Source organism: Podarcis tiliguerta (genome assembly GCF_965153285.1).
Source record: "Podarcis tiliguerta genome assembly, chromosome: 5".
Lineage (NCBI taxonomy): Eukaryota > Metazoa > Chordata > Lepidosauria > Squamata > Lacertidae > Podarcis > Podarcis tiliguerta.
Window position 1 is genome coordinate 96938455 of NC_139538.1, and position 24718 is coordinate 96963172.

Genomic DNA, 24718 nt, shown 5'->3' on the forward strand with positions numbered 1-24718 from the left:
GAGCAGGGAAACATTCCTTTTCAGTATTCTTCGCTCTTACTTGCCTCATTCTGGGCAAACCAAGAATTTTAGACCAAGATTCTGAAACATAGGTAGGGTGGTAGTCATTGTGTATTAAGGGCAGGAAGACATTGCTCGTCCACGTGTAAATATGCTCCAGCTTATTTACATCTGATAAACCAAACGAGAATTGATTATATATAGCTTTATTGTAATAAAAAGTGGTGGTGGGTTCTGCGGAAAATGCAGCAATGAAAACACAGGATGAATAGACAAGGTGAATTACGATGTCCTTTACAAACACAAATGCTAAGTGTTGAGCCCTCACTCTTTTCCTCAAAACTATGACTTCATCCTCTGTTAAAGGTTCGTATTCCTTGCTGTGTCTAAGTTTGGAAAGATCATGGTGAATCTTTCTCAGATCTTTCTCATCCACACTTGATTGGATCAGCTTCATATTCTGGTACTGTTCTGTGCTTATCCAGGGGATGTTTTTACAGTATTTGAGACTTATAGTACTCATAGCAGATATGAGAGACAACTTCATGGTTTGCAGCAAAAACACACTCTCAAAAAATGATGTCATGGATGCTATAAACCACTCCATTGATGTTGTATAGCCATAGGTCAAACCATATAATATAATGAAAGAAGAAGAAACTCCAGAGATGAGAAAGACCAGTGTCCAAGAGACATATCTGCACCACCATGAAAAGCGTGGCTTTTTATTAAAGAACATGAACTCTGGGTGCAGCTGCTCCTCTTTTTCGAAAGTAGTACTTGTGTCCTTGTCTGTTGCATTATTGTTGCTAGCATTGCTTTCTGGTAATGGCAGATGCTGGTCTTTCCCATTTGAATCTGCTGATTCGCCTTCTTTCTCAAGGGTTTCAGGCATAAGAGAGGGGCTTCTTTTTGACCCATTTCTCGTGTTATGCAGCAAAGGCTTCTCCTCGGAATATGTAAACAAGATTTGTATGGTCAGTTGTAAAGGAATAGAAAACAAAGCGCTCACAAATCCAATATACATGGATTTCAGATACCGTAGTTGCACTGAAAGAATCTCCCGATCATCTGCACCACTGAAGAACATGATGTTGAATAGCAAATTACACAGCATGATTACTAAGCAACAAGATACCCTTTGTACCCTTGTGAAAGAACCGGTGACAACCTGAGAAAATATTGAGAGCCATATATGATTGTCTTCCAAGTCCTTGGCAAAGCTTATCCAGAAGTAATCCATTTTATCTAAGCTTGATTTTAGGTTTTTAGCAACAACTGTCCGTTCTATTTTGCCATCAGCCTTGCCAAGACCTAACCAGTTTCTACATATAAACAGCCAATATTTTTTAGTGTGCATATTTTGTACTTTGATTCTGCTTAAGAACCAGTTAGGGGAGGAACCCCCTGTATTGTGCCAGACATGAAGAGAAAGAAGATCCCCTAAATCATATTTAGTAGTTAGGAGAAATGTGTCAACAGCTGCACGAAAGAGAGTTGGAAACTGTGGGTGTTTCAAGTGATGCACATCACTGACGCCATTTTTACCTATCAATTCAAGAAAAACATCTGCTGTGGTTCCTGATCCCAAGCGACTTCCTGTGTATACAGTGACCACATAGCGCACTTTATGGTAGGGGTCATTGTCAGGTAAAACTAGTATTTTGTTTTTTCTTTTCAAATCAGCTTTATCTTTGATCATGGCCCAGGTAGTACACAAGATGTAGGCTGAAAAAATGAAAAACACAGCCAGCATTGTCACTGGGTTTGTGTCAAAGTCTGCTGAGAGGACCTTGTTTATATCCAAAGGATTAGGGTACAAAATGAAGCTGCCAGCTACAAATCTGACAGCATGAGAAGCCTCTGGTGATCGGCGTCTACTTCTTGTTGTGCTGTGGGCTTTTGCTTCACAGATGCAGTGTATCTTGGACCAGGTGGTCTGAGAGCCCAGACGGCACAATCCTTCTTTCCACTGTTTCTGAATGCCATCCATACCTAGACAATTGGGTGTATAAACAGCAATGCGGACAATCTTTCTGGTTTGTCCTCTCACAATTGGGTGTGATTGTAGTACAACTGAAATGTTCCACTTGCTTGCTTTATTGCCTTGGAGTGAAGACTGAAGCAATGACTGAGGAAGACAAAGTATGCGCACAGCCTTAAATGCACAGTTAGTGATGCCAGGATTCATTTCACGTGGTGCTGGAGGTTTGTCATGGAAAACAATATAAGAAGCTAGTGGAGAATGGCTGACATTGAGTCCCAGATAGATTGATATGTTGAAAGTAACTTCCATATTGCACAAAATCTGGATAAATACATACTTGAAGTTTCCTTTGACTTCAATACTAAATCCACCAGTTGTTTTGGAAAGCTTTTTATCTGGCCCAATTGTCAGATTAAATGTTGCAAAGTCCTTATTTTTCCTTGCCATGATAACTTCCACCACCGCAGGGGTAACCCCCAAGATATCACCATTAGCTTTGACTCCTACCATTTTGAATCCAGTCACCGCTGTATGAATATCTGCTGCATCTGCCACCCAAGGGAAGGGATTCTCTTCAAACACATAATGAATTGTGGAAACCACAGCATCTGCTGGTAACTCAATGTGGTTCTCCTGCTTCAGCTGAGGATAAAAGTAGTTCTTGCATTGTCTTCCCTTAGAGAAAGTCCTAGAAACCTCCCACTTTTCACCTTTCCATAAGTGAATTGACCAGTTTTTAGCTTCCATATTAGTTTCATGTTCCCCAGGGACTTTACCTTGTAAGATGAGGTCAGCTAATATTCCTGTCACAGAAATTATTTCTTTAATTGCATTGACATTGACATTTCTATGGTTTAAGAGAGAAGCACTCAACACATTGGACAAGCCAGTAAATATACCATTGCCAAGGACTTCTGCTTCCTGTGACCCTAGATCTTTGTCCCTGAGCCTTTTGAGAGCTTCAGTGGCCTCTTTTAGTGTTCTGACCGCAAACAGTTGTGCTTTCCTATTAACTTCATTAGCATCCTGTGTCACTTGACAAATACTTGAGACCGTTTGGGCTATCATCTGTATTTCAGTCAAAGGAATCACTGCAGACACATTAAGGAGGGTTTCCCGCATATCAGTTTTAGAGCCTTGACTGGTTGGCAGAGTCTCAATATTATTTAATACAGAGGCCACCATATAGGTAAGAAAGCCTATATTAAAGTAATCTTTAGTTTCAAGGAAAAAGGACATAGGGCCACTTTGCCCACTGATTAAACCATACAGTTCATGGAGAAGAACAGTTGGTTTACTTCTTGGATCATAAACATTTGCTTCCAAAGTTACTTCAGAAAATACTCCATAGGCATCATATACTTGAACATATATGCCCAAGGCATACTTTTTAGATGGAATACCAGCAGGAAGAAATGACGGAGGGGTTTTTTGCTGATGACCAATATACACTATTATTCCAAATGTATTATTTTGCACAGAAGATATTGCAGTCATTCTTGTTAGATCTGAATGTGCTATCACTTTGTATGTAAGAGGTCCATTTTTTTCTTCAAATCCAGTACACTGGACAATGAATTTTGTATGGAATGCTATGCCTTCCCTTGGATAAATGATACATTTTCCAGTCCGAGGTGGAGAGCTAACATAAAATGAATGCCTATAAACAGCTGATTGTTTCCCCTTTGTGCTTACTTTCAGGCTAAGAGTATAGAATTTGTCTTCCATGTATCTGAATGCCAATGAATTTATATGCATGTATGGCTTTGATCTCCCAGTTGTAGTTTTGGAAGCCCAATCAAAATGTATTTCCTTAAAGTCTGCTGAAAGAAGTGACCAAAGGTAGACTGTTTGACTAGTTTTTGCACAATTTAGACATCTTGCGGACAGAATGAATCGCTCTGTTACTTTGATGGTTTTCCCACAATTTTCTAAACAAGTGGCATCCAGTATTGGTACCGAACCAGGCAGCACATGAACTGTTTGGAATGCATGGGCTGATTTGTGCTGCTTCAGAATTACTAGAATAAAATAATATTTTGTGTTTGCCTGAAATGTATTAGGTTCTACTTTTTGAACTGGAGCACTTGAATGTGTCCAGCGTATATCTACTTGATTTGGACAGCATTTTCCCTCTGGGCTCAACCTCATTGTTGAATAGTCCAATTCCCGTTTGGTGCAATACCAATTAAAGGTGATTCCTTCAAGGGGGTTGGCTGAATAAGGATCAGAAGAAGCAGATGCATCCAAAGTCCAATGATCAGAAACACCAACTGTCCGGAACAAACCACCAGCTATGATTGCTACCAGGTCATTTTCTAGAATTTGGAGAAATACTGAATCAGACTCCATGATTTTTATATTATATGCAGGAAGGTACACTGTCATGGTCATATTTACATGATGAAAGCCATAAAATAAGACATTTCTAGGTATATGAAATATGATTCCACTTGTATTTATCTCATCAGGTAGCTTAAGAGGATTTGGCCAGTCTGGAATAGAATATGCAGCTTCAAGGCTATAGATTTTCCACAGTATCTCTATATCTGCACTTGTTCTGCACTGTGCCTTTGCAGTCGCTTGCAAGGTAATTGCTGACTCTCTCTTATAATGTATGATTGGATCAGAGAAACCGGGTTTATGGATTACAGCTGTCAGTTCATGACAGTAACTTTGCTGACAGGCCACTGTTGGGTGTAGGACCTTTGACGCGAAAGTATTGATACTGGCTTTTAAAACAGCACGTGCAAGTCCACTTTTGCTGCAATTCACTTTGGCTACAAAGCCCATGTATTGTGAAGGTCGGATAGATAAAACAGAGGGAGGGAGAAAATGGGCAGCATCTTTGACACCGTTACTGTAAGAATAAGTGTTGTTCCAAAGGAGGTACTCTTTCCTGGAATTAAAAAGTTGAAGGTTAAAGACCCACTCACACTGCAGCAGTGGATGTTGCATGGGAATAAACCACACAATATAGACCAAACTTTTGTCAGGAGAATGTCCATTGAAAACGTGAACTTCAATATCTTTTTCTCCTAGAGACCTGAACAAAGTCCCTTTACGATTCAGATACACATGGATGCTGAACTTGGACAATTGCAGCTGCATGAATTCAACAATGATCAGGTAACAGAGGCTCTGCTCCTCATAAAAGATATAGTGGGAGCTGTAGCCCTTCCTAGTGGTAGCAGTGCTGTCTTCCTGTGTAGAATAGTACAATCCCAGTGTATGGCTAAAAATGTAGATGCCTCTTCTAGTTTTCTGTGGATTGAGTGTGAGATAAGTTGCGGCTCCAGTGCTTGCTCTGAAAATCAAAGTCTTATTAAAGAAATCAAGTTTTCCTGCCAGCTTTTCAGGCATCTTCTCATTAGTACGAAAATAGACACTGGCCACCACTTTCTCCCTGGAATTTTGTAGTTTGCGAACAGCACAGAAATCACTTTGCAGAGCAAAAGGATTGTAACTGTAGGAGTCAGACCATTCCTCCACACCCTGCACATCCACCAGTGTGTAAGCTGTTATTTTGGAGCTGAGGGGTTGGAGAGTCCATGAAAGATTGAGGGTCCTGTGAGGAAGGCTGAGCAGTGTGGAGGAGGTGCTGAACACATGGAGCAGAGTAGGCTGCACATAGAAGCTCAGGCTACGTCCAAGTGGAGGCCCATTCTCAATATGGAGTGAAGCGGTGTAGAATCCACGGAGGTGGTAGCGCACAGTTATGTAGTAGCTGTAATATGATGTACACGCTTGGTGCATTTCTGCATGAGGATAAACAGTAGGTGCAAGTGGCTCGCTATAGAGGTTGCTGGGGATGAGGAGGTCTTCAGGAATACCCCCTGGACTCTTGAAGCGGTAACTCCAGGTGGAACTCTTGAGGCGTGCACACCAACCCAGCTGCACTGGCTGCCACTCATGAATAGGTAAAGTACGTGGCGAGAGGAGGAAAAGACGGACATCCTGCCTGGAAATTTCAATTGTTAGGTTCTTATGAGCACATGTGGCTACATGGCACGAAACAGATACACACTGCACGGTGATACGAATAAAAGCCCATGGTGGATGGAGGCCTCCCCGAGTCAGAGCTGCACCTAACAGCAGCTCACCTGACCAGCGATTTGTATTCTTTACCAAGATGGAGTCTTGGTACCACTGACAATGAGGAGGGGGTACGGTGTCCAGCTTTTCCTCCTTGATCTCTGAAGGCAGACTTTGGGCTCTTGAATATTTCAGGTCAATTCTCTCATCCCAGAAGCATGAAACACGAAGTTCATTGTCATGCTTCTGATAGACACGGTGTTGTGGGTTTGAGCAGGTGACCAACAGTGGGGGTGGTAGAAAACGAAAGGGTACAGCTGTTGCATACTGAGAACAGTAACAGAAGAGGAAGACAAGAAGCATCTTTGGTTTGATGGTTCAGGAGCAGCAGCTGACTACCAGCATCAACAGTTCCACACACAATAATTGTTTTAATTCTAGAATCTTTTACCTGTTGCCCCAAGCAACTAAGGTTCACGTGCAATACAGAAGTAACATTTCTTTATTTCTTTCTTTATATTCCTGATTCCTCTTCAATATGTGTGTGTGTGTGTGTGTGTGTGTGTGTGTGTGTGTATAACAAGTTGTTCCTGATCTTTTTAAATATAAAGCAATGATTATGTTTGTGCTGTACAAATGAATAAAAGGTTATGTATATTTACTTGAATAAATTGCTGGCTGTCTGCATTTTAGAAATTCCATAGGCTATTATTTTGCCTTCATTGATTTGAAAGTAGCATGCCGTAATATTGCTAGACTCCCACTGGGTCAGAAATTATAAACAGTAAATATAATTGACTATTTCCTATACATCAGTACAGTGGTACCTCGGGTTAAATACTTAATTCGTTCCAGAGGTCTGTTCTTAACCTGAAACTGTTCTTAACCTGAAGCGCCACTTTAGCCAATAGGGCCTCCTGCTGCTGCCGCGCCGCCGGAGCACAATTTCTGTTCTCATCCTGAAGCAAAGTTCTTAACCTGAAGCGTATGTAACCTGAAGCGTATGTAACCTGAGGTACCACTGTATAGGTTAAAATTACCTAGAAAATATAGACACTTGTTAGCATCAGCAAGAATATATATTGACATTTTTAAATTTAATTTTTATATGAATGATATGGTTAAAGTTTTAGATGAGTTGGAATTCGCTCCTGTTGCTATTTTGTATCAAAAGTTATTACTGATGTATTTCTTTTATCCATGATTTGATTATGGATGAGGAAGCTGAGTTGGTTTGCATTATCAAGACCTGTCTGGATGAGCACGGTGGAGATGGTCTCACCCTGCTTTGCCCACCTGGGTATTTAGTGGAGCACTGGGCACACTCTGGGGTCAGATAGAATTTACTGTAGTCTATAGGAATTATTTCTCTCTCCAGGCTTTGCCCTGCTTGAATGGAGACCTAGAGGGCTTGTGCCTGGTACTGGGCAGTTGGTACAGATTAAGGATTCTGCTGGTTTACTGCCTGCCTCACTGCCCAGCAGTCTCCCTGCCTGAGCTGACAGAGATAGTCTTGGACTCCAAAACTGTTGGTTCCATTAATTCTGGGGCGGCTCAGGACCTTATGGCTGCTATGTTGAAGTCCTGGCTGACTTGTGGAATACACAAATGCCCTTGGGCCATGATCACTCCTACGTGCCCTCTCCTGCTTTACCTTCTTCTTTTTCTTCTTTGATCACTTGTAGCAGAGTAAGATTGTCTTCCATGAACACAGTATTAACAGTGAGTCCGTTATGGGGTTTTGGAAGATGCCTGTGCATGAATCAGATCAGTGCATGCTGAGCACCGCACAGTCTTTGCAGTAAGACTCTGTTACGATAGCATGCTGCAGCCTTCATTTGCCTTCACAGCCATTGTAACATGTCACTTATCTTCTGCCTATTTTGCCATTGAGGACTTCCTGGATCATTCTTTGTCTAGTGCAGGGATAGGCAACCTAAGGCCCTGGGGCCAGATGCGGCCCAATCACCTTCTAAATCTGACCCTCAGATGGTCTGGGAATCAGTCTGTTTGTAAATGAGTAGAATGTGTCCTTTTATTTAAAATGCATCTCTGGGTTATTTGTGGAGCACAGGAATTTGTTCATTCCGCCCCCCCACAAGGTCTGAGGGACTAGCCCACGGCTGAAATAGGTTGCTGACCCCTGGTCTAACTCCTTCCCCTTGACCTTACCGCCTTGGGTGACCCTACCAGGAGTACGAGACTCCGGACGGCTTCGCTCACAAGGGTAACAGGAACATTCAAGCCCACTCCCCATGACAAGGTGATGATCCTGCTTTATAGAGCCCATCTGGCTTCTTGCTATACATCAGAGCTAGGGAAATTAAACAAGTTGAAGGACATGAAATATACTCAGAGGCGAGAGTGGATTTCATGCTCTTTATTCAGCTCATAGTGGTGAGGAGGAATGAAAGTTCCCCCCAAAATCTGCTTTATATACATTATTTACACAATGGGCGGCACATGATTGGCTAATTCTGGGATTCTCCTGTAGGCCAATCAGGTTGCGGATTCACTTCCACCTGGAGCTGGATTGGGTGGCTCCTGCAGACCAATCATACCGCTGCATTGTTCTAGGACCAATCAGACTACTGCATTCTGAATCCTATTGTTCTAGGACCAATCAGACTGCTGCATTTTGGATCCTATTCAACTCAGTACATAACAGGACAGATGTAAACAGGGCTTTTTTCAGCCGGAACATGCCAGAACTCAGTTCCAGCAACTCTCAGGCAGCGTTCAAAATTAGCTGGGTGCCAGCCTTTTGTGAGGAAATGGAGGTGTCCAGGTCAGTGCCTAATGTCTCCACTTGGCCAGGCTGGTGTGGCTGCAATGTCGTGCCAGCCAGCTGGTGTGCACAGCACCAAAAGACTCCCTCCCGCTCCCCAGCTGAAAGAGCCCCCATCCTGCTCCTGCTTGCCCGCCAGCAGCCTCAGGCAGCCCCACTCTGCAAGCCACAGATAGGGTGGCTTTGCACCCTGGGCCTTGCAGACTTCGCCCTCCAGTTCCACATCAGGTTCTGTGCACTTGGCTAACGCCGCCTGTTCTGTCTTAGGGGGGGGGGCGAGCGGGAAGAAAGAGGTAGCTCACCTGCCCCCATGCTGGCGAAGGAAGCCTCAGGAAGGAGCCCCAAGGAAAGAGAGATGGGCTGGCTCATCTGGGGAGCTGAGCGGCAGGCCTGCAAAGCGCTGGGCTGAAAGCGCCTCAGCTCCCGTGGGGAGAGCGGAGGTGGTTTATAGCCAAACCATGATGTTCGGCTGATGATACACTGTGATGTTGAAAACCTAACATTGCCTAACCCCCCCCCCCCCCCCCAGTTATGCATTTGCAGCAAGTCACACTGGCATCACACAATTCTCACAACGTTATAGTTTCACCTTCAAAAGGCCACCAAGTTATGGGCCACAAGGTCAAGCCCCCATACTCCGATGGGGGTCTGACCTTGAAATCCAGACGGGTCAGGGAGAGGATGAAGGCCTCTGCCACAGAAGAGCAGGCCATTGCTACAAAAGAAGCTTCCCTAACACCATTTATTTCCATCAGAGCAAAGCCTGAGAAGGAAGCCCTGAGCTCGTTTACCCACACCCGACCCGTGTCTGCACCACACATTTGAAACAAGTACGCGCGCACCTACATTCTCGGCACACTTAAGAAATTAAAGTGGCCCAAATTTAAATGCTTTCCGTTTAAGACTGGGTAATAAAATATGCACTTCCTCTAAAACTAAAAAAGTGAGCACCCTCGCACGCCACGCCAAACCAGTCAGCTGGCAGCCCAGGCGCGGCTGGCGCGCCCGGAGGAGGCGAGGCTCTCCCGGCCCCTCGGAGCAGCCTCCCCGCCCCACCCGGGTCCGGCCAGCCCCCGAGGCCGCGGGGCAGCCAGGCTCCTTCCTCCGGCGAAGCCCCTCTTTCCGAGAAGGAGTCGCGCGGGGGCGCCGCAACCTCGCCTTCGCTACTCCGGGCTGACTTCTGGTTCCCAGGCTCTTTTCCGACGCCGCTTCCGGATTCGGGGCGGAGAGCGAAGCCTCTCTCTCGGCGGGAAGATGGCGCATCTCCGCGACTGCAAGGTGAGTCGCGCGGCTCCCCCGTCGCTTCAGTTCCGGGGCAGAAATGGGGGGCGAAGGCGCGGAGAGAGAGCGGGAGAAACGGAGAAGGTTGGCTTTGCCTGGAGCAAAGTCCAGTGTCCCGCTGCGCTTACTCGAGAGAAAGGGCGGAGGGCGCGCGAGCAGGTGCTCTTTACACCGCGGAAACGGAAAACTTTTAGCAGCAGCCCTTTGGAAATGCTTTATTTGATGCGACTCAGAAGCAAGTCCTGTTGAATTCCACGGTGCTTACTCCCAGGGAAATGGGGCTAGGATCGCAGCCTTCATCTGCTCAATGCAGTTGATTTTGAATCTTTCTAAGTTGTATAATCTACGTTCAGAAACATAAAGGTTTTACGATGCAGCTATTAACTAAAAAGGCAGAGATAAAACGCAACATACTGGAAAATTAAACAGTGGTCAAAGTCCGTGGACATAAAATGTCTTTGTGGACATAAAATGCTCACTTCCACATTTCCTTCTCATGATGACACTGTAATAGCAGAAGAGAGATTTTAGAGGCTCTGTGGGAAAATGCATTGTTGAACCTTAATACGGTTAATGTTCTTAAACTCCTAAGTTTTAGGCATGATGGATAAGCCAGCATTGCTTTGGTGGGCGTGATGGTGGGCAGGGCTTCTTCCAGGCCAGCCCCGTCTTCTGCCTCTTGCCCCTGGGCCCTTGCTCTGCCAGCTGGTGCCTGAGTTTGCTTCTTTCCTCCTCCCTCCCTGTCCCTTTCCCCTTGGCTGCAGCGCTTGTGGGTTTGTAAGCCTGCAGGCTGAAGCTGTCTTGTTTTAATTGATTGTATTCAAGTTTCTCTGGGAGCCTTTTTTGGCTGAAGAGCAAGGGTACAAATGCTCTAAATTATTTTTTTATTTATTAAATTTCAATACCACTCTTCATCTGAAGAGGACAGTTAACAATTCATGTATTTATTAAACTGCTTTGAGATCTTACTACACTCAAGTACAGTGGTGCCTCGCAAGACGAAATTAATTCGTTCTGCGAGTTTTTTCGTCTTGTGAATTTTTTCGTCTTGCGAAGCACCACTGTGCATTGACGGTTTCCCATAGGAATGCATTGACAGTTTTTAAAAAAAGGCGCAATACGTTTTCGTCTTGCAAAGCAAGCCCATAGGGAAATTCGTCTTGCGAAGCAACTCAAAAAATGAAAAACTCTTTCGTCTTGTTTTTCGTCTTGCGAGGCATTCGTCTTGCGAGGTACCACTGTAGTATATAAAATGTAAGTGTGTGTGTGTAAAAATTTTTAAGTGTTTTTCTGTTATGACTTCAGAGTTTCCAGAATTTTAATATTTCTACCTCAGAGATAAAGTAAGCAGTGTCTTATGCCTTCCAGGCCTGGCAGGATGCGGGACTTGTTCTTTCAACCACCAGTAATGAGGCCTGTAAAATGTATGATGCTGCCCTGACTCAGGTAGGAAAGAAGAAGAGATTATGGCACATAAAAACAATATTTATTCTAATGGATAACCTTTTGTAAATATTAGATATGTTTTCCCATATATTTTGGAGGGGTGAAGTAAGAAAATTGCAATTACAGAGGGGCCGTGTTAGTCTTTCAGGTGTGAAGGGAAAATTCATATCAATAAAGGGAAAATAAAGATCCCCTTTAGTGATAAAATTCCCTTTAGTTTGCTTTTGCATGCTCTCGAAAAGTATGAAGAAAGGTGAAGGAAATGGTTGTTTGATAAATGAATATTTTTATTACATTTACATACCACCTTAATCTTCCGAGGAACTCAAGGTGGCGCACCTGGTTCCTCTCCTCCCCATTTCATCCTCCTCACAACTACCCTGGGAGATGGCGGCTGGGCCTGGTCACCCCGTGAGCTTCTTGACTAGCTGGGGACTTCAGCCCTGGTCTCCCAGGTTCTTGATGAGTGGAGTGAGCAGGAACACAGCCCCTAGTTAGACTATAATAGCAGTAGTTATAGTTGCATTTAAAAGATATGGTTGCTGCTGTGTCTGAGAGCCATTATTTTTGTGAAGCCATCTAAAGCAATCTTTATTTTTATTCAATTTCTGTACCTCCCTTTATCCAAGGATCACAGGATTACAACATAAAAACACAAAAATACGTAACATAGTAACAAACAAAAACAATAATCCCCCCCCCCCATAGTTTAAAAGGTAAAGGACCCCTGGACGGTTAAGTCCAGTCAAAGGCGACTCTGGGGTTGCGGCGCTCGTCTCACTTTCAGGCCGAGGGAGCCAGCATTTGTCCACAGACAGCTTTCCGGGTCATGTGGGCAGCATGACTAAACCGCTACTGGTTCACAGAGGACCGTGATGAGTACCAGAGCACACGGAAACGCCGTTTACCTTCCTGACGGAGCGGTACCTATTTATATACTTGCACTGGCGTGCTTTCAAACTGCTAGGTTGGCAGGAGCTGGGACAGAGCAATGGGAGCTCACCCTGTCATGGGGATTCGAACTACCGACCTTCCGATCAGCATGCCCAAGAGGCTCAGTGGTTTAGACCACAGTGCCACTTGCATCCCCAATAGTTTAAGAGGCCATAGAGAGTTTATTTAGCAAAAGGCCTGTTAAAGGAGGAGTCTTTTTGCCCGGCACCTAACGACACATAATGAAGGCACCAGGTGAGCATTCCACAAGTGGGCAGCCACCACAGAAAAGGCCTGTTCTAATGTTGTCGCCCTCTGGACCTCTTAAGCAGGGGACAAGCAAAGAAGGGCCTCAGATGCTGATTGCAGGGTCCAGGTCAGTTCATATTGAGAGAAGGCAGTCCTTAAAGCATTGCAGTCCTCAGCTGTTTAAGGCTCTATATTTCAAAACCAGCACTTTGAATTCAGCACAGAAACTAACTGGCAGCCAGTGCAGTCAAGCCAGGATTGGCATTCTATGCTCAAACTGTCTTGCTCTGGTAACCCCCAAATTCTGCACCACCTGAAGTTTCTGAACCATCTTCAGAGACAGTCCCAGTTTTCCTCCACTTGCCTTCAGGCCTTGCTGTAGCTTGTCTCATTGTCCTAAGTTCTGGAGTATACCAAGGAGCCAAGCAGGTTGCTCATGAACTATAATGCAGCAGCCTGATACATTCAGATGTTCCAGAAGTCGGTCAGGACTTTGACAAGAGAACCAGTCATAGTAACTGGAAAATCCCCCAGAATCACCTTGAAACCTACTGGATCCATCAGTCTCCAAGGGCAGACCATCCTAATAAGTCCCCTGGCTCTGAAGAGGAAAAAAGGTGCTGAAAAGGGAGTGATCTGACCTTGACAAGGAACTGATGTCCATATCCTCCACTTTCAGATCTATCTATCTATCTATCTATTTATTTATACCCCTCCCATCTGGCTGGGTTTCCCCAGCCATTCTGAGCGGCTCCCAATAGAATATTAAAAACATGATAAAACATCAAACATTAAAAACTTCTCTGAACTGGGCTGCCTTCAGATGTTTTCTAAAAGTCAGGCAGTTGTATATTTCCTTGACATCTCATGGGAGGGCGCCACTACCGAGAAGGCCCTCTGCCTGGTTCCCTGTAACCTCACTTCTCGCAGTGAGGGAACCGCCAGAAGACCCTCAGCGCTGGACTTCAGTGCACAGAATGGATGATGGGGGTGGAGATGCTCCTATAAAAACGTTCCTGACCGGTTGAGAAATGAAGGTTCAGTGTGTGGCCTGCCACATGCAATGCACCAATGACATGTTGAACCAGCCCCATGATGGTCGTGGCAGCCATGAAGTCCTAAGCCACCCCAGAGACAGTTGCTTCAGTATGGCCGTTGGAAGTCCCCCAAAACCAGCAGTCTGGGAGTGCTCAACACTACCTTTAAAACCATCTCTGTCAGCTCAGGCAGGGAGACTGCTTGGCAGCGAGGCAGGTGGTAAACCAGCAGAATCCCCTTTTCTGTCCTGGTTGTCCAGTGCCAGGAACACACACTCTAGATTTCCCACCAAGTGTACAAACAGCCTGGAGAGAGAGGGAGAGGAAAATCTCTGGACCACAGTATCTCTTCCTCCCCAATACTCAAATCTGTCCTGATGCTGCTGCTGCCCTAAGTACCCAGGTGGGGATAGCTGGGTGAGATCAACTCTGCTCTGTTCACCCGTCCAGGCTCAGTGATGCAGGCTAGATGTGCTTCCTCATCCACAATCAGGTCATGGGTGAGGGAGGTCTTACTCCGAGCCAGCCTGGCATTCATCAACAGACCCAAAGGTTGGCTGACAGGACAACCACAATTGCCCAGGTCGGAGGAGGAGCTGGCTTGAGACCCAGTCTAGGAAAAAGGCAGGATATAAACAAATTTAATAATACTAATAACTGCCTGTGCCATTTGCCCCTTACCCAGCCTGCACCACCTCCCACACCACGCCTCCCCCCACCCTGAACCACTGCAATTGGGGAACCTCCCTGCTCTCCCCAACACGAGAGCCCCTCTCATTCAATAAAAACAAACAACAACACACCCACCACACAAATTAAAAAGAGTTAAAACAATTGAAGCAACAGCGCTTCCATGCACAGCAACAGACATGCTGCAGTCAGGTCAGGAGCAATATTTTTTGCCCTTCTTGCCTTTGCAGGGAAATGCAGTGCTCAGCCCCCCCCCCCCCCGCCCCCAGTAGTATCTTAGTTCCCGGAATCATGAACTCAACTCAGGAATAATTGGACTTATCTGTCCCAGACTGGAATAACAGAATTAAAGTTGGTTAGTAGTTCTGAATTCTGTATTAATGGAACTAAGAAAATCACCTTAAGAATATTCCCATGCCACATATTCTAGCCACATGAGCTAGAAGCAGAAATATATTAAATTTGTTTTCTGCTTAATGTAAGATTCGCTTGCATGAGATGATGAAAAGAAACTTATCTCTTCTTGGATTCTTAACCAGTGTATTGTTTGTATTTCTTACAGTATTTCACCTGGAAAAACGATAATAGTTTAGGGGGCCTTGAAGGAACTTTTTCAAAACTACAGGCAGCTGACCCTAATTTTTGTAAGTAACAAAACGACTTCAGTCCATCTTTGTGTGCCCTAACGTTGTTTCCTTGTAGAAAATGTGAAGAATTGGCCAAAAAAGTGTATGAGAGAGAGAGAGGAAGGGAGGGAGGGAGGGAGGGGCAATGCTTATTTTCTTTGGGACCACCAATGCCCATAATGGTTGAACTCTGACCCACTCTGGCCCCTGGGCTCACCTGCCCCCCCATCCTCTCTCCTTCAGAAACTTATGCATTCAGCTTTTAGTTACCTGAGATTTGTCATTTCATCTCAACAGAAAAAAACTTCTCTTAACAGTATATATGGTTACTTTAAAATAAACTTGCATTGTAAGCCACGGTTTGAATCTAGATTGGCCAGTTTCTCACCATAGTCGGATCTTAAGTTTTGTTTTTCTTTTTTTTAAAAAGAAAAGCTAATGTTTCTAGTCTTCATGGATTCAAATATATGGTGAAAAATACTTTGGATGTGATTCTTGGAGGTGAATGGATAGAACTTTTTTTTTTTTTACCTGGCCGCCTTCTCTGTATTGACACCAGGCAGGTTCCCTTACTTTACCCTTTTTGGAACCTGTCTAAAACATTTCTGTTTATGCAAGCCTATCCACATATGTAAACATTGAGGTTAAAACACATCTTTTAAACCTCTTGTTGATTTGAACTATCTTTTTTATTTAAATACCTGTTTTTAATAGTCTTTTATTGATATTTTTAATATTTTGTTTTGATTCTTTGTAAACCACATAGAGGTTCATTACAAACAGGCTGTCCGTATAGTTGAGAAAATAAAGAAATATGTTTGAGGAACAACCTATTATATAACTAAAAGATGACTATAACTTTTATTTCTTGAGGGCCCCCTTTTCTTGGGCAATCTTTTGAGGGCTGCATGCACAAGCCCAAAGCAACTGGGGGCGCCCCCTTCTCGCTTTCTTCCTCTCCCCCTCTTTCTGCCACCCCTTTCTCTTCCTGCCCACCAAGGAGTTGCCAGTGGACACACAGACCACTCCTGTAATAAGTCTGAATTAATAATTTCCAGAGGGCTTGCCACCCTTTCACTCCATCACTCCATCAGTTTTGACTTCGTCCCCACTCCTCTCCTTCCAGGCTCCTCCTAATCTGCATGAAATTAGGTAAAGGACGCAGGTTTTGTCCACTGATACAATCTTTTACGTACAGTTTTTACTTCTGACTTTATCTGCAGTAATGGGTCATGTGATTGCTAATGGTTTGGTTCTGATTGGTACTGGGAGTTCACCTCGACTTGACAGAAAACTAGATGGTGCAATAAAGAAAATGGTGGCCCTGTCACAGTCTCAGCCATTGACTGAACGAGAGAAATTACACGTTTCTGCATTGGAGCTCTTTGCTAATGGGTAAGTCCTTGGTTTTTAGGCAGTGAAGTTGGAAAGCTTTTTTGCCTTTTCTGTAAAAACTAGCTCTCAAAATCTGCAGAACAAGCAGTTTATTTTCATTTTCTCAGGGGCAATGTCTGTTGTAAAAAACTTGATTTGGTGTACCTGCCAGTGCTATTTTTCTAGAAAAGGAGGTGCTAGAACTCACCATGAACACCTCCCTCATTCTCTTGCAGTGACATTGGCGCCCACCTGAGAGGTGCCAGAACTGATTTCTGGTGGGTTCTGGCTGAAAAAAAGGCCTGGCACCTGCCCTCCCTACTTTCCTTTAAAACATTTCTGATTTTGCTTTTTTTCCTTTGCCAAACAATAGCTTTGCAACATCTACCCTTGGACCTAAGGCATAATGTTATATATATATTTCAAAAAAATATTAATTTTCCACATTTTTAAACAAACAGAAATCAAAAATGAACTTAGTGCAATATTAATATCATAGTTAAATGACTTCCTCAAATTCCCTTGACTGAATTTCATTATATATCATTGTAACGCTTTTCCAAGACAGTTTCTCATAAAATTTACTTACTCCTTAACATCTTTGTCTCTTTTCATCTTAACTTTAATCATACTGTTTTATAATTTCACATATTTAAGTCCTTAGCCTATCTGTTATTTTGCAAGTATTTCTGTTTAATTTATCTTAGCATATTTCGATAAACAGTCTTTAAATTTCTTCCATTCTTCCTGATGTTCCTCCTCCTTCTGGTCACTGATTCTTCTGGTCAGGTTGGCTAGCTCCGAAAAGTCTGTATCTTCATCTGCCATTCCTCTACTGTTGGTATTTCTTGTGTTTTTCAAATTTTGGCTAATAAAATTCGAGTTGCAGCTGTGGCATACAAAAACAGTCTAGCATCTTTTTTGGGCAATTCCAAACCTATTATTCCAAGAAGAAAGGCCTCTGGTTTCTTAACAAATGTATATTTCAACATTGTTTTCAACTCATTATAAATCTTCTCCCAGAAGTCTTTCACCTTGGGACAGGTCCACCACATATGGTAAAAGGTACCCTCCTTTTCTTTACATTTCCAGCATAGATTATCACTATTGTGATAAATGTTTGCTAACTTTACAGGAGTCAAGTACCATCTGTACATCATTTTCATTATATTTTCCTTTAACATTGTACATGCAGTGAACTGGACCCCTTTACTCCACAATCTTCCTCCCAGTCTTCAAACATTATGTTATGTCCCACATCTCTTGCCCAATCTATCATCACGGATTTAACTTGTTCATCCTTTGTATGCCACTCCAACAATAAATTACACATGTTAGACAAATTTTTAACTTTAGAATCTAACAACTTCATTTCCAATTTAGTTTTTTCCAAAGCAAAACCATTTTTCTTATCTATTTTGTACAATTCATTAATCTGGTGATAATGTAACCAATTTATTTTATCTTTGATTTGGTCAAATGGTTTTAATTTAAATCCTTCATTATCTTCCAATAACAAATCTGAATATCTCAACCACTTGGATTCCATATTTGACTTTTTCTGGGCCTTTGCCTCCATTGGCGAAAGCCATCTGGGGGTTTTCCTTTCTAGAAGATCTTTGTATTTAATCCAAACATTATATAGAGATTTTCTAATCACATGATTTTTAAAGCCATTTACCTTGTCATACCATAGATATGCATGCCATCCAAACACATTGTCAAATCCCTCCAAATTTAAAACATCAGTGTCCTCTAGTTGTATCCATTCCTTAATCCAGCAAAAAGCTGCTGCTTCAAAATAGATCTTCAAATCTATTTTCTCTTTCTCTTTCTTTCAAGTCCGTTAGTAATTTATATTTGATTCTGGGTTTTTCCCCCTGCCAGTTAATCTAGATAGTGCTTTTTGCCATTCTTTGAAACACTTCACATTATCAATAATTGGTAGGGCTTGAAACATCTTTGGCAATACATTCATCTTAACTACAGATATCCTGCCCATTAATGACAATTTCAAACTCGACCAAATCTCCAAATCTCTCTTAATTTCATTCCATAATTTCTCATAGGTAAAGGTAAAGGTACCCCTGCCCGTACGGGCCAGTCTTGCCGGACTCTAGGGTTGTGCGCTCACCTCACTCTAGAGGCTGGGAGCCAGCGCTGTCCGCAGACACTTCCGGGTCACGTGGCCAGCGTGACAAGCTGCATCTGGCGAGCCAGAGCCGCACACGGAAACGCCGTTTACCTTCCCGCCAGTAAGCGGTCCCTATTTATCTACTTGCACCCGGGGGTGCTTTCGAACTGCTAGCTTGGCAGGCGCTGGGACCGAACGACGGGAGCGCACCCCGCCGCGGGGATTCGAACCGCCGACGATACGATCGGCAAGTCCTAGGCGCTGAGGCTTTTACCCACAGCGCCACCCGGGTCCCTACAGCGCCACCCAGGTCCTTCGTAGTTATCTCATAGTTATCTTTATGTAGATTCAAGTTTTTCACCGACAAATTGACCCCCAGATATTTAACTTTTTTTCAAAGACTAGGCCCGTCTTTTCTTGTAATAACTTCCTTTCCTCATTGTCCATAAGGCATAATGTTATAATGCTGTTTGATAGTCCTATATAATGAGTGAAATAACACATGATGTTTCAAATTGAGTTCTTAAACGAAAAATATATTTTCAAGGGTCTAACCTGCTTCTAGCTTATTGTTGTTAATTGTATGGAATCTCTTCCACAAACGGTAGCTCTCAACACTCAGTGCCAATAGTTTTAGTTGCTCCCTTCAGACACAGAAGGATTAGAAACAGTTCCTTTGGGCTGCTTCTTTTAACATATAGCTCTTAAAATTAAGTCATACCTGTGCTTCTTGTGTCCCACAAGGACATACACAGCCCTCCAGCCACCCACAGGCGCCTGCTGGCAACTCTCCCCACCCCCAGCCCCTGGCAGGCTGCCCTAGGTGGCCTGGGTCATAAGCTGTGAAGGCTTGAGTAAGCAAATAGCACTTCAAAAAAGAAAGTCACAAGTAATCAGTAATTAAATATGGGAGATCTCATTCACATTATTTTAGCAGCATTGTACACCTTTAAATATAAGAATACGGGTCTATAGTATGAAAAAGTCTTGCACGCAAACCCACAAAAGTTACCAGTTGGTGCAAACAACTTTTACTAACCCTCTTGTCCAAACAAGGTTATGATCTGTTGGCTAAAGGGGGGCGGGGGCGGGGAATACATTATTTATTGCAGCATTTCTTCCTGGTTATCTGTGCAAAATAGGCACCGACTAAGTGAATGGATATTTATACGCCTTGAAGGATATTTATATGCCTTGGGTTTTCCCCCTGTGTAGGCAGCTCCCAAAAGCTTGTGACACCTGGGATCAAATCTTGCAGAACCACCCAACTGACCTGTTAGCTCTCAAATTTGCACATGACACGTATTTCTACTTGGGACATCAAACCCAGATGAGAGACTCCATTGCTCGAGTCTATCCTTATTGGACACCAGACATTCCTCTTAGTAGGTAAGATCATTTTGCTTCTGCTGCGCTCTCTGATTCTACTGCATGCTCAAATTCAAGAACCTCAGATAAGAAATATTATCAGATCTTGCAGTCCAGCTTATTTGTTTATTATTTTAAAACATGTTTACCCTACTCTTCAGCCAAAAAAGGTGTCCAGATCAGTCTACAAGTGTACGATCTAAAAGTACATGTAAATCAATACACCTGGATTTTAGAGAAAGATTCATAATAAAAAGCTCAATTTTCAGAATAACTGTCCCCCCCCCCCCCAGTACTAATATTCTTAAGCAAGTGAGACCTGTGACAAACTGGAGGGCTCCCATTCACTATTCCCATCAGTCAGCTGCATCCATCTCCATGACAATTCCATCCCCCATGGTTTTATAAACCCCACCTGACAACTGTTAATCTGCATTCTGATCCCACATAATCCTTTCCTCATTGAGCTGTTTCCCGCCTAAAGTGGTTGTTGTTTGAGGTAAACACAAATACAAACAGTTCCCTGAGCCTTACTCATACCTCCCTCTTGTGTGAGGTCGGTGCTGTTTGCCTACAGAATGGTTGGCACTTGCCTTTGAACTGGAGGGGAAGATTCTAGAAAGAGGATCTGAGGCTGAGAGAACAGAAGGCTTGTGTGTAAGGTGCCTGGCAGGCATTGTCAGTCTCCATGCAGCTCCTTGGCCAGTCTGATGCAACACGGAGGCCTTGGGACCGGAGAAGGACCTACCTGCAAATGCCATTCATCCTAAGGAAGTAGAGAGCACCCAGCCGCTCTTTAAAGGCCAGGGTCAGCATCCAGCCCAGGTCCCAGCAGGGAAGAGGAGGACCATGAGAAGAGACGAGGAATCCAGCAGAGCAAGGAGACAGACATGAGGGGCATATGGAAGGGTCTGTGGCTGTTAACTTCAGAGAAGAGAGGAAAGACTGTCAGGAAAATAAACTACATACAGAACCAAACAGAGTAGTGTCCTGTGATAAACGGATGCAACCGAGTAAGGGACTCCCTCAAGGTCCTCTGAGTACAAGAGACCACCTGGGGTTCTGCGGCACCCGGGACCAGAGGAGGGATGGAGCTGACACGCTTTACAGACTGAAGTGAAATTTGGACACATGCTCTCATGTGTTAAGAATAAAGTGTCAATTTCCTGAATGTACTAATTTCTAGTGAGAACCTGTTGCAAATGCTAGTTCTTATGTAGTTTCATCAAGTAAAATTCTCTTTTTTATTTTAAGGTATTTATCAAGGTGCTGTTAAGTAATCTCATATTGACTGTCAGTTTTTACCTTTTCTGTTTAGCTACTTAAAAGGCATGTACTCCTTTGGACTGATGGAAACCAATTTCTTTGATCGTGCTGAGAAGCTTGCCTATGAGGTAAAAAATAAAAGGCTGAAATATGGGGTGTTCAAGTTATTTTTTTGTGTAGGTGAGTGAGAGAGGTAATTGGTGGTAAGCTGGATAGTTATTAGGGTGGTTCATAAAAAACTTTTTTTAAAAAAATGCCTGTTCCAAAGATCTCATCTTACTACACTAGGGATTATATAGCTATATCTGAAATTTCATGCATATCAGTTAATATCTTGACCCTCCTCCACAAAAATAGCTGTTTATTTGGCCATTTCCCTATGTTGTGAAGGCTGAAATTTCAATTCAGTGGAACAGGGTCAAGAAAGTGATATGCATGAAATTTCAGATACAGCTATATAATCCCTAGTGTAGTAAGATAAGACCTTTGGAGCAGGCATTTTTTTAAAAAAAGTTTTTTATGAACCGCCTAGTAGTTATGCCAGTCTGGCCCATCAAGAACTAAAAGGAATAGTTCTTTTGGCCTCTTGAGATTTCCTGGCTTCCCCAGTTTATACTGCCAGGAATGGGCACAGCTTGGGAGATATTGCAGACCATATTTTCATTTCCTCATCTCACGCAACCTCGTTTTGCTATTCTGATGTCCTCAGTTTAAGTGACTTCCTCATAGGTGTCAACAGACTCTTCCAGAAACATTCTAGAATCCTTTCCCCTGCTCCTCGTTGTGGTGTACCACTCTAATATTCTTCAGCTGCATCTGGAATGACCTTTCCACCATGTCACTCAGCCAAGAGGAAACCAAGCCAAGTGTTATTTATGCTTTTCTAGCAACAGAGCACATTAGCTAACAAGTACAATTTTTTCCTCTTAACCTTTTGTTAGGCTTTAGCTATCAACCAAACAGATGCATGGTCTGTCCACACCATAGCTCACGTGAACGAAATGAAGGCAGATCTGAAGAGTGGGCTGTCATTTATGAAGCAAACTGAAAACAACTGGAAGGTAAAATATATTGCTTTCTGAGGTGGTTGCTCACACACTCTCACCCTGAAAGGCCTGCTCCATGGCATGTTCTTCCGCACAGCAAGTTATCTTCCTATATACATAAAAATGTAAGGCTGCCATTATGCAGTCCAGATTGTAGTACAGTGGTACCTCGGGTTATAGACGCTTCAGCTTACAGACTCCGCTAACCCAGAGATAGTACCTCGGGTTAAGAACTTTTCTTCAGGATGAGAACAGAAATCATGTGGTGGTGGCACAGCAGGAGGCCCCATTAGCTAAAGTGGTGCTTCAGGTTAAGAACAGTTTCAGGTTAAGAGCAGACCTCCAGAACGAATTAATTCCTTAACCCGAGGTACCACTGTATTTGTGGTGCCTCGTCACAATCCTGGATTTGCATTAAGTCTGCATGGGAGAGGGGAGTATAAGAGAAGGCATGTTCAAAATGGTTGTATAAAACAACAATAACGGTTTGAATCAAGCAGAGATTTGAATAAAGGAAACAAAGAGCAGCAAAGTTTTGATTTTAAACAATGGCAGAGGCGTGAGTAAAGGGAACGGCTGTGTGCACAGCAGTTTCAAACAAGGTCTGTGGTGCTGTTCTGTATTTCTGAGCAGTTTACTGCCTTGAGATCTTTGGATGAAGGGCGGTATACAAATTTAATTAATAAATCATGATGATGATCTGAAGAAGGGAACTGGGGAAAGGTCTGTTTTGTTCACTTCAAATATTCCATAGTTCCTTCGTACAATCTGGTTTTTCACTCCTTTTACCATGTATTGTCTTCCACGTGAAGTTCCAGAATCAGTGTAGTGATTAGAGATAGTTGATTAACAAGTGACTGAACTTGATCTTCTTCAACTGAATAGTTTAATTCACAGGCTTGCTCTTAAAAATCTATTCATCTTGAAAATACAGTAGCTTGTGTAAGAGGCTGCATGGAGAAGGCATGGAAATAAGGGAGTGTGCAAGGGAGAGTTTGGAAAAAAGGACGGAAGAAGTAGGAAATGCGGGGGTGAAGGTGATAGTGCTTTGTATACTTAGTCATTACATGTGGTGGTGGGGGAAGCTCTAGGTGATTAATGGGAGTGGCATGGGGGGGGGGTGTAAATGGAGCAAGCAGGAGCACAGCCACTAGTGTGTAAATATCAGCACATCCGATGAGGCTACGCTTTGAGTGCCTTGTCATTCTGAGGTAAGTCAGAGACAAAAGGGCCTTTTCAGATTGTAATTTGGGGTGCTCACATGTATCTTTTGAAAAGATGGGCAAAACCTTTCGATTTCAGAGACCTTCTGGGAAACCTGGTTAATTTCCCTGTTCTTATACCTTATTGTTTGAAATAGGGCATTGTGTTGGAACATGTTTTTCATGGAATTTTTAATTCAAACTTTCCTATGGATTTACATTTTTAATAATGAATTAAGCACCACATGTTTTGAGAATTGTTGTAGTTTACTTGTGAGCTGGAAAATCTCTGCTTCACATCTTGCCACAGTCATCAAAATTTCTGTGTCAAGAATTCTACTCATATTGATCCAGAGCAGCTTCCAATATACAGTGGTGCCTTGCAAGACGAAAAGAATCCGTTCCGCGAGTCTCTTCGTCTTGCGGTTTTTTTCGTCTTCCGTATCTTTTTTTTTTTATATATATAATATTTTATTTTCCACATTCAATAAACAAAAAAAAGAACAAATCGACAAACACATCAAAAGGAAAAAAGCAAAAGAAAAACAATACATACATTATACAAAAAGAAAAAGAAAAATGAAAACGGTAAGAATAAAAGAGTTAAAAACAAATATTGTATCATTATATTCTTCAGCATTAACTTAGGTCTGCGACTTCCCCATGCCTTCCCACTCTGTATTCTAGGTCTTATATTCTGGTAGTAAACTCTTTCCCTCTGGCGTATCTTTGGTTCAGATTAATATTATTGTCTTATTTATCCTTACATTTCCCTATGTCTTATTAAGTATACTTTCTTTAACATTGTCATTTTTATAATAACATTCTTTTACATTCAATCTGATAACCTCAAACGTTCGTAATTTTATAATGCTTCTGTAAATAGTCTTTAAATTTCCTCCAGTCTTCCTTCACCATCTCTTCTCCCTGGTCTCTGATTCTGCCGGTCATTTCTGCAAGTTCCATATAGTCGATGAGCTTCATTTGCCATTCTTCCAGCGTGGGTAGATCTTGCGTCTTCCAATATTGCGCGATGAGTATTCTTGCTGCTGTTGTAGCGTACATAAAAAAAGTTCTGTCCTTCACTTGAACCTGTTGGTTTACCATACCCAGGAGAAAGGCTTCTGGGGTCTTTCTAAATGTGTATTTAAATATTTTTTTCAATTCATTATAAATCATTTCCCAGAAGACCTTAATCCTTGGGCACGTCCACCAAAGGTGAAAAAAGGTACCTTCTGCTTCTTTACATTTCCAGC

The 24718-nt window shown here is 42.9% G+C and overlaps 1 protein-coding gene across 8 annotated transcripts in view; it reads left to right on the top strand.

Moving 5' to 3' along the window:
• The window catches only part of TTC38 (tetratricopeptide repeat domain 38), an 84672-nt gene that overhangs the window by 37959 nt on the left and 21995 nt on the right, over positions 1-24718 (top strand). For 2 of the 8 annotated variants that reach the window (XR_014511358.1, XM_083440811.1), the window contains exons 1-7: positions 10005-10088; positions 11397-11537; positions 15009-15090; positions 16296-16467; positions 19796-19969; positions 21267-21342; positions 22156-22275. Coding sequence is in view for 4 of the 8 variants with exons in the window: in XM_083440811.1 (XP_083296937.1) it covers positions 11514-11537; positions 15009-15090; positions 16296-16467; positions 19796-19969; positions 21267-21342; positions 22156-22275 (648 nt within the window). In the remaining 4 variants the exon portion in view is untranslated. Of the gene's footprint in view, positions 1-4482; positions 4578-5029; positions 5117-9555; positions 10089-11396; positions 11538-15008; positions 15091-16295; positions 16468-19795; positions 19970-21266; positions 21343-22155; positions 22276-24718 lie in introns of those variants that run through there. The other 6 variants (XM_083440809.1, XM_083440808.1, XR_014511355.1 and 3 more) reach the window with 6 other exon arrangements.